Raw genomic sequence first — 10,174 nt, 5'->3', positions numbered from 1 at the left:
CCCTCCTGGGTCCTAGAGATACCAGATTCGCTGACTCTCGTGCTCCGTGTGTGACAGCTCCGATAGCATCGCATGATATTATTATTATTATTATTATTATTATTATTATTATAATAATAGAATTAACCCTTTATGGACAGGGTAATTTTTGACCACGTGTTTTGGGTTTTTTTTCTCCACTTTTAACCCCTTCCAGAAAAGGCGATTTTATTTTTCCCATTTTTTGCGTTTTTCTCCTTTCTTCATACCCGTACGAGTGTTTGTCTTTTGCAGGATAAATTATTATTATATTATATTATAATTATTAAAAGTATTTTTTAATGTAATCGTTCATTTTACCATATAGTGTACTGAAAAAAAATGTGAAAAAAATACTAAAAAAATTGTAAAAAAATGTTGGGGAACAGACGACACTTTGATCACTTTTATTACATTATTTAGGGCAGTTGCAACAATTTAAAATTGTAAATTTAGCATTTTGTTGTTTTTTTTGTTTATGACAGTTACCTTAAGGGTTAATGAATGTTCTGTGCTCGGAGATCGGACTTTTTGCTGTGTGTGTGTGTGTGTTTGAGCATCTTTATGTTATGGACGGAGGCACAGGCTGAGGAGCTGAGCTATGGAGTTACATATACTGTGTATAACGTACACGATCTCCCCGCACACGGCTGCTCCCCACATACAGAACGCGCTGCGGGGTTTGGTCCTCCGCGGCCGCCGTCCCTGTCTCCTCTGCGCTCGCCGTAGTTTCTGACAGGATCATGTTGACCGCTCTCCGCCGCCGGCTGCCCGGTCCCCGGGGTCTGTGGAGGGTGAGAGCCGCCTCCGGGCTGAGCAGCAGCAATGACAGCTCCGGGCAGAAGAGCAAGTACCGGGACACCGTGCTGCTGCCTCGCACTGACTTCCCCATACGCCGGAGCCCGGAGGACACAGTCAGCACCGAGCTGCGCCTGCAGGAGGTGAGGAGGCGGCGAGGAATGGAGAGGGGGCAACACAGGGGAGAGGGCAGGGGGCACAGTACCAAGGGGGACACCATAAGGACAGGGACAAAGGCAAGAGGTCATGGGTCTGTTGGCGAGGGGGTCGCTGGGGCTGAGAGCACGGGGCTGAGGGCGAGGGGGTCGCTGGGGCTGAGAGCACGGGGCTGAGGGCGAGGGGGTCGCTGGGGCTGAGAGCACGGGTCTGTTGGCGAGGGGGTCGCTGGGGCTGAGGGCGAGGGGGTCGCTGGGGCTGAGAGCACGGGGCTGAGGGCGAGGGGGTCGCTGGGGCTGAGAGCACGGGGCTGAGGGCGAGGGGGTCGCTGGGGCTGAGAGCACGGGTCTGTTGGCGAGGGGGTCGCTGGGCTGAGAGCACGGGTCTGTTGGCGAGGGGGTCGCTGGGGCTGAGAGCGCGGGGCTGACGGCGAGGGGGTCGCTGGGGCTGAGAGCGCGGGGCTGACTGCGTGGGGTGTGCGGCGAAGAGGTCGCTGGGGCTGAGAGCGCGGGGCTGAGGGCGAGGGGGTCGCTGGGGCTGAGAGCACGGATCTGTTGGCGAGGGGGTCGCTGGGGCTGAGAGCACGGGTCTGTTGGCGAGGGGGTCGCTGGGGCTGAGGGCGAGGGAGTCGCTGGGGCTGAGAGCACGGGTCTGTTGGCGAGGGGGTCGCTGGGGCTGAGAGCACGGGTCTGTTGGCGAGGGGGTCGCTGGGGCTGAGAGCACGGGTCTGTTGGCGAGGGGGTCGCTGGGGCTGAGAGCACGGGTCTGTTGGCGAGGGGGTCGCTGGGGCTGAGAGCACGGGTCTGTTGGCGAGGGGGTCGCTGGGGCTGAGAGCACGGGTCTGTTGGCGAGGGGGTCGCTGGGGCTGAGAGCACGGGTCTGTTGGCGAGGGGGTCGCTGGGGCTGAGAGCGCGGGGCTGAGGGCGAGAAGGTCGCTGGGGCTGAGAGCGCGGGGCTGACGGCGAGGGGGTCGCTGGGGCTGAGAGCGCGGGGCTGACGGCGAGGGGGTCGCTGGGGCTGAGAGCGCGGGGCTGACGGCGAGGGGGTCGCTGGGGCTGAGAGCGCGGGGATGACGGCGAGGGGGTTGATGGGGCTGAGAGCGCAGGGCTGACGATGAGGGGGTCGCTGGAGCTGAGAGCGCGGGGATGACGGCGAGGGGGTCGCTGGGGCTGAGAGCGCGGGGCTGACGGCGAGGGGGTCGCTGGGGCTGAGAGCGCGGGGATGACGGCGAGGGGGTCGCTGGGGCTGAGAGCGCGGGGCTGACGGCGAGGGGGTCGCTGGGGCTGAGAGCGCGGGGCTGACGGCGAGGGGGTCGCTGGGGCTGAGAGCGCGGGGCTGACGGCGAGGGGGTCGCTGGGGCTGAGAGCGCGGGGCTGACGGCGAGGGGGTCGCTGGGGCTGAGAGCGCGGGGCTGACGGCGAGGGGGTCGCTGGGGCTGAGAGCGCGGGGCTGAGGGCGAGGGGGTCGCTGGGGCTGAGAGCGCGGGGCTGACGGCGAGGGGGTCGCTGGGGCTGAGAGCGCGGGGCTGACGGCGAGGGGGTCGCTGGGGCTGAGAGCGCGGGGCTGACGGCGAGGGGGTCGCTGGGGCTGAGAGCGCGGGGCTGACGGCGAGGGGGTCGCTGGGGCTGACGGCGAGGGGGTCGCTGGGGCTGAGAGCGCGGGGCTGACGATGAGGGGGTCGCTGGGGCTGACTGCGTGGGGTGTGCGGCGAAGGGGTCGCTGGGGCTGAGAGCGCGGGGCTGAGGGCGAGGGGGTCGCTGGGGCTGAGAGCGCGGGGCTGAGGGCGAGGGGGTCGCTGGGGCTGAGAGCGCGGGGCTGACGGCGAAGGGGTTGCTGGGGCTGAGAGCGCGGGGCTGACCGCGAGGGGGTCGCAGGGCTGGCGGTAAGTGGTATGGTGCTGGTGGGGACAGAGCTGACAGTGGGTGGTGGGTACCTGGTTCATACTAGGGTGACACAGGGATGATAGTTGGGGGGCACAAGGTAAACTGTATTCGGGATGAAGTGGGGGGATGGGTCTCTAGGGGCACTCAAACAATGGAATTTTAGGGCACACAGATTGTTGGCGTTTTCAGGGGGGTTTGGGACAGAAGGGTATCATAAGAGTCACTGGGGTAAGGTAAATCTGTGCAGGCAAAGGGTCTATGGAGGGGTCTTGGGGCACTGCAACTAGAGATCATGTGATGTGCAGGGGACAGGGACACTGGGAACAAAGAAGTTCGAGGCGATGGGATCCTGGGGCACTAGGAGGAGTGGAGATCTGGGATTTTGGGATCACACGAGACAGTGGGTTGAGGTGGTCTCGGGGGGACTAAGATGGCAGAGATCTAAGGGGGCAGTGTGACTGGTGCTATCTCAGGGGCACAGGGATCTGAGGGCAGCTCAGGAATAGGCGAGAGCAGAGGCACTGTCGTTGTGTGCCGGCTCTGTGCCATTATTATCAGACTTTTCTGTATTTTTCCCACAGGAGGCAAACTTCTCACAGCTTTATAATTGGCAAAAAGCGAGAAAAAACAAGAAGGAATTCAGTCTCCACGACGGCCCCCCCTACGCCAATGGAGACCCCCATGTTGGCCATGCTCTAAATAAAGTAAGCGGTTGTGTTCTCTTCAGACTCCTGACTCTGCTGAGTACAGGCTGCATTGTGTAGGAATCTAGTATTTCACATGTCACAGCCTCTGCTTGCAGTCAGTGAATGTATCCCTTATACACCTAATGCTTTTCACAGCTGAGCTTGTGTTACACTTGTATCATCTGGGATCACCCAGGTGTAATACAACAATAGTCAATAATATTTAATAGCTTTATCTTTGTATACTCTGATTGCTTTGTATTTGCCGGGATCATTTCTTTCATTCGCTGTCATGTTTTTCAGATACTTAAAGACATAACAAATCGTTTCCAAATGATGAGGGGCTACAAAGTGAGCTATGTCCCTGGGTGGGATTGCCACGGATTGCCAATAGAGCTGCGAGCCCTGGTGGAGATTGGAGACCAATCCAACAGTCTCTCCCCAGTGGAGATAAGAAGCAGAGGTGAAGAATGGAGGGGGGCACTATTACAAATGGGGTTTTACATAAAAAAAACTTTTTAATCCATGTGATGGAACTCACCCGATTGCAAAAATGAAAGCGCCCAGCGCTGCTTTGCTTGACAGGCTCAATGTATATCTATCAGCCCTTCAGTCATGCAGAAGCGCGGTGCTCACCCTTCTTTTTAGCGATCTGTGGTTGTCCACAGCACCCGGCCCCGGCTGATCACAGCTTGTGATATGTGTCAATAACATGACTAAAGTTCTTTGTAAGTGCAGCGACATAACTTTAGGATATCCCATCAAAGCTTTATCTGTACTTGGTCTGACTTCCAGGACCACGCTGTGCAACTCCACTCCATTGACTGTTTACTAGTGATGAGTGGGCACTACCATGCTCGTGTGCTCAGTACTGGTAACTAGTGATGAGCGGGCACTACCATGCTCGTGTGCTCAGTACTGGTAACTAGTGATGAGCGGGCACTACCATGCTCGGGTGCTCAGTACTCGTAACTAGTGATGAGCGGGCACTACCATGCTCGGGTGCTCGGTACTCGTAACTAGTGATGAGTGAGCACTGCCATGCTCGGGTGCTCGGTACTCGTAAAAACAAGTTGAAAGCTCGGATGGGCACGACTCGAGTATAATGGAAGTCAATGGGAAGGTTTCCTGGAAAAATGTTTGAGTTCCCCATTTGCTTCTTTTATACTCAAGTACTTGAGTCGTGCCTGTCCAAACATCCAACTGCTGGTTATGAGTACTGAGCATGGTAGTGCCCACTCATCACTAGTTACGAGTACTGAGCACCTGAGCATGGTAGTGCCCACTCATCACTAGTTACGAGTACTGAGCACCCGAGCATGGTAGTGCCCACTCATCACTAGTTACCAGTACTGAGCACCTGAGCATGGTAGTGCCCGCTCATCACTAGTTACAAGTACTGAGCACCCGAGCATGGTAGTGCCCACTCATCACTAGTTACAAGTACTGAGCACCCGAGCATGGTAGTGCCCACTCATCACTAGTTACGAGTACTGAGCACCCGAGCATGGTAGTGCCCACTCATCACTAGTTACGAGTACTGAGCACCTGAGCATGGTAGTGCCCACTCATCACTAGTTACCAGTACTGAGCACCTGAGCATGGTAGTGCCCACTCATCACTAGTTACGAGTACTGAGCACACGAGCATGGTACTGCCCACTCATCACTAGTGTTTACGTGCGGTGGTTGGTGCTGGGTCTCGGTCAACACTGATGTTTTATATTGATGACCTTTTCCTAAAGACTAAAAAAAATAAATAAATATGCTTCTCCTCTGTTCTCTGCTTCCCTCCAGCTAAGGCATTTGCAGAGAAGGCCATCGAGAAACAGAAATCCTCCTTCATCCGCTGGGGAGTAATGGCGGACTGGGAGAACTGCTATTACACATATGATAAGAAGTACGAGGCAAAGCAGCTCGATGTTTTCTATAAGATGCATGAAAAGGTAAGGATGAGGTTGTGTCGCACTCCAGGTTACCGCACAGGAGCGGCTGCTCGGCTGTCACATTATATCCAGGCTCCTGTTTTAGTGGCCAGGACTGGAAGGTCGCTGTTTAACCCTTTGATTGTCACAAACAGCAACTGTGTCCAGAAATGTGTTCAATACGTTGAATAAGCATGTACAATTGAGAATACTATAAAAAATAATGAAAACACAGGTGATTTAATGGTATTTTATTTTTTTTGCAGTATGAACTACAAAAAAAATCCATTTATTGCATTTTTTAAAATATATTTATATTACTTTATTTTTTAATCTGTATTCTCAATTTTACATATTTATTCAATGTATTAACAAATTTCTGTACAGTCGCTCTTTGTGACAATCAAAGGGTTAAACAACGATCTTCCAGTCCTGGTCATTAAATCAGGGATCTCATGTGACGGCCGAGCACCAGCTCCTGTGCGGTATAATATTGCGCACAAGACATGTTTTATAGCGCCGTAAAGACAAGGAAACATACGCAAGGCCTATACTATAAGAGGCACATTGGCGGTAATAAAGGGGTTAGTGTTCATGTATTTCACCTTTTTTATTTTCTTCTCTGTACAGGGTCACATATACCGGGATTACAGACCCGTATTTTGGTCACCATCAACAAGGTAAAAAATATAATGCCTGCGATATACAGCGCTGTCCCTTCCTTTTTTTTTTTTTTTTTTTTTTAATGTAAATTCTCCATAGTCAAAATCTTTGTGCTTGAATTACAAGAAAACAGTGAGGCGGTATTATTTATTTTTTCTTATTCATTAGTTAGAAATGATCAAACGGATTTGCAGGACCCTGCTCTGGCATCCACATCGGTCCGTGTTCTATGAACTTTTGCTCACTTCTATTTGGAATATATTTTATTTCATTGCTCATATTATTTTTTTTTTTTTTCCACAACTTTCTAGAACAGCCCTGGCTGAGGCCGAGTTGGAATACAACCAGCAACACGTCAGCCGATCCATCTTTGTAAAGTTTCCACTGCAGAAACCTCCCCCCAAACTCGCTTCAATAGGAGGTAAGATCCCCTGAAATAAACATAGCATTGCCTGTAATGTCTGCTGGGAAATAAAAGTACAGTATTTCTTGGATTATAAGACACACTTTTGCTTCCAAAAATTTGGGCGGAAAATAAGGGGTGCGTCTTATAAGCCGAACATAGCTTACGGGGGGAGGTGGAGAGGGGTACGTAGCTTACCGGGGGAGGCAGAGGCAATGCCGTGGGCTGTGCTGTATGCTCTGCTGCTTTTTGGGCTCTGCTGCTTTTTGGGTTCTGCTGCTTTTTGGGCTCTGCTGCTTTTTGGGCTCTGTTGCTATTTGGGCTCTGCTGCGACTTGGGCTCTGCTGCGACTTGGGCTCTGCTGCGACTTGGGCTCTGCTGCGACTTGGGCTCTGCTGCGACTTGGGCTCTGCTGCGACTTGGGCTCTGCTGCGTCTTGGGCTCTGCTGCGTCTTGGGCTCTGCTGCGACTTGGGCTCTGCAGCGTCTTGGGCTCTGCTGCGTCTTGGGCTCTGCTGCGTCTTGGGCTCTGCTGCGTCTTGGGCTCTGCTGCGTCTTGGGCTCTGCTGCGTCTTGGGCTCTGCTGCGACTTGGGCTCTGCTGCGACTTGGGCTCTGCTGCGACTTGGGCTCTGCTGCGACTTGGGCTCTGCTTCTCGGCGGGCTCTGCTTGTAATACTATTGTATGTTTGAGGATTTCGATAGCGTTAGGGCAATGACAGCCAGAGACGAGTTTGTGGTACAAGATGTTTTTATGATATGTAACCACGGTAGATACACAACGGAAATACACAGTATAACAAACACAAAAAAATACCTTTCTGAAACGGAGCGAAGGGGATTCCCGGGGCCACGCACCGGACTCCCCCAGGGAGACCACCAGAGCGAACCCCTATACAGGGACTGTCCGGCAATCAACCCCGGAAGGCCTAAATGCGGTGCAGCCGGGACACAAGGGGCAAGCGGTAAAGTCCAGAAGTGTCCGTACGGAATGAAAGTCCAGAATGGTTATGAACCGGAAGAAACCGGGCAGACGTGCTGACAAAAGACGGCAGACGGAGTCCGGGCACAGTTTGAAGAAACCCGGTATGGTCCAGAGTCGGTCGGTATATTTCCAGGAGGATCCAAAGGTAGTCAAGTAGCAGCAGCAGCAAAGCAGGAGCACACAGCAAGCAGTATACTCAGGCACTGGACTAAGCTTAGAGGCGGCCTTTTAAGCAGCTGGACAGGAAGTAGGGCAACAGAACACAAAACTCCATGTTAACTGAGGGCAAGCTTTTTCAAAAGAGGACTGGAAAACCCGGAAACCTGACATTGCTTCTCGGCGGGCTCTGCTTCATGGACGGCAGCACCGCCCCTGCCTCCTCCAACCCCCGCGCCACCACTACTGCTGCCCCCCTTGCCCTCTCCGGCAAGACCCCATTTTTTTTTTTTATTTAAATTTGGGGTGCATCGTATAAAACAAAAAAATATGGTAACTCCCTGGTGCAGCGAGAAAATAATTTCAAACAAGAAGAAAATAGAAATTCCCATCGGCATAATGTTCATATTCATGTCCATAGGGGGCAGTATCACAGTAGGTAGAGCTGGTGAGGACGGTAATGTTATCTCAGCAGGTCAGTGAGATGGATGTAACCCGTAACTGCAAGCGTCGGATACATGATAAATAGGGGACATACAGGGGCTGAGACCCCCACCCAGTGCTAATACAAGAGCTGAAGATGCCCAGGACGGACCCCGCACACTTCTCTCAGGTCCGTCCCTAGGTTAGCAGAAGAGCAGAGCTCAGCTGAACGATTCACTGTTTTGGTGATGATTAAGGGTCTCTGGATCCAAAAATTCTCACCTGTCTGTGACCGTTCTTTAATCTTTTAAGAGTGTAACTTTAGCCTTTGTGACCCAGATATGTGCTAGAGACCCCATCCTGTCTTTCTTTGTCGCTCCATTGGGAGACCCAGACAATTGGGTGTATAGCTTCTGCCTCCGGAGGCCACACAAAGTATTACACTTTAAAAAGTGTAACCCCTCCCCTCTGCCTATACACCCTCCCGTGGATCACGGGCTCCTCAGTTTTATGCTTTGTGTGGAAGGAGGCACACATCCACTCATGCATTCTCATATTAGTTATGTCGGTTGGAAGAAAAGAGGGCCCCCGGCATGTTCCCTTCTCACCCCACTACGTCGGCGGTGTTGTTAAGGTTGAGGTACCCATTGCGGGTACAAAGGCCGGAGCCTCATGCCGTCTCCTTCACCATCCCTTAGCGGCTCTGGGAGAAGTGGGATCCTGAGCGGTCATCCATTTACTGGGACCATGCTCCCTCCGCAGCCCCTGTGGGAATCTGCCGGACCGGAGTCTATTCAACCTCAGGGACCGGGCCCTGCATCTCAAAGGTACTCTGTGTCCCCATTGGGGACTGTGCAGGGAGCGCACCTTCTTCCCGGACGCTGCGGCAGCTGCTGAATTGAGAAGGCCGGCGGACTTCCGCGCCGACCGTGCCTGCTTGTCGGGCGCGGTCTCAAATTTAGTCCCCGGCTTCATCGCGGCCTAGTCGCAAAAATCCCGCCCCCGGGCCTGCCTGTCAGGGGTAAGGGCGGGACTGCCGACCTGACGTCGGATGTGAGGGCTGGAGCATCCTGCATGTTTCCTCCCCCCTCACTGATCACTGTGGGGACCCCAGATTCCCGCACTTTCCTGGCGCCGCCCACGGCTCCACTCCTCCCCTGAGAGCTCCGGCAGCCATTTTTTGGCATTCTGCCGGTGGAGGATTCTCAGTGAAGAGCTCTGCAGCTCCGGGGGACCTAAGGCAGGGAATATGGAGGACACACACACTCCGCTTGTTAGCGGTCGGTAAGCCACACCGGTCACCCGGTGCTGGTCCCCCTAGGGTGCCGGAATAGATACGTATTTATATATATTTCTGTTCGGTCGGGCGGTATACCCTTTTTTGCCCATATACCCTCAGTGATCATTCTCCTAGGAGACAACAGCATGTCGTCCACAAGGAGCAAAGCTGCTAAGGCACAGGGTTTTTTTGCGGCCTGTACCTCTTGTGGGGCTATGTTACCTGCGGGTTCCACCTACCCTCACTGTTAGCAATGCTCGACCCCTGTTTCGCTTGCTCAGCCGGAGCCTCGGTCACTAGTGGGCCCCTCGGCTCATGTATCTTTCTCCCCCGCCTCCTACTGTAGAGGAGTCGGCGTCTCAGCAGGAGAAACACCAGTTTAGGTTTCCCAAACGTACACGTAGTGCGTTTTTCGATCACTCTAACTTCAGAGACGCTGTCCAGAAGCCCAGAGCGGTTCCGGACAAGCGCTTTACTAAGCGCCTCACTGACACACGTTACCCCTTCCCCTCTGAAGTCGTTAAGGGTTGGGCTCAATGTCCCAAGGTGGATCCTCCAGTCTCTAGATTGGCGGCTAGATCTGTGGTATCGGTTGCAGATGGCTCATCGCTAAAGGATGCCACTGACAGGCAGATAGAGCTCCTGGTGAAGTCCATCTATGAGGCCACGGGCGCGTCTTTTGCCCCGGCCTTTGCAGCCGTGTGGGCACTCCAAGCTATCTCAGCTTGTCTGGCTGAGATTAATGCGGTCACACGCAATTCTGCTCCGCAAGTTGCGTCTTTGACTTCTCAAGCGTCAGCTT

General features: G+C 53.8%; 1 protein-coding gene across 1 annotated transcript in view; it reads left to right on the top strand.

Moving 5' to 3' along the window:
• The first annotated feature begins 705 nt into the window (after positions 1-705).
• Positions 706-10,174, top strand: part of IARS2 (isoleucyl-tRNA synthetase 2, mitochondrial) — a 145,251-nt gene continuing 135,782 nt past the window's right edge. Inside the window, exons 1-6 of the mRNA XM_075339113.1 lie at positions 706-959; positions 3,437-3,559; positions 3,845-4,004; positions 5,338-5,486; positions 6,096-6,145; positions 6,440-6,549. Of these exons, the coding sequence (XP_075195228.1) occupies positions 762-959; positions 3,437-3,559; positions 3,845-4,004; positions 5,338-5,486; positions 6,096-6,145; positions 6,440-6,549 (790 nt within the window). The 5' untranslated portion in view covers positions 706-761. The remainder of the gene's footprint in view (positions 960-3,436; positions 3,560-3,844; positions 4,005-5,337; positions 5,487-6,095; positions 6,146-6,439; positions 6,550-10,174) is intronic.

This window comes from Anomaloglossus baeobatrachus, chromosome 3 (genome assembly GCF_048569485.1).
Source record: "Anomaloglossus baeobatrachus isolate aAnoBae1 chromosome 3, aAnoBae1.hap1, whole genome shotgun sequence".
NCBI classification, from domain to species: Eukaryota; Metazoa; Chordata; class Amphibia; order Anura; family Aromobatidae; genus Anomaloglossus; species Anomaloglossus baeobatrachus.
The sequence above is the reverse complement of the archived record's forward strand: the minus strand, read 5'-3'. Positions and strand labels throughout refer to the sequence as shown.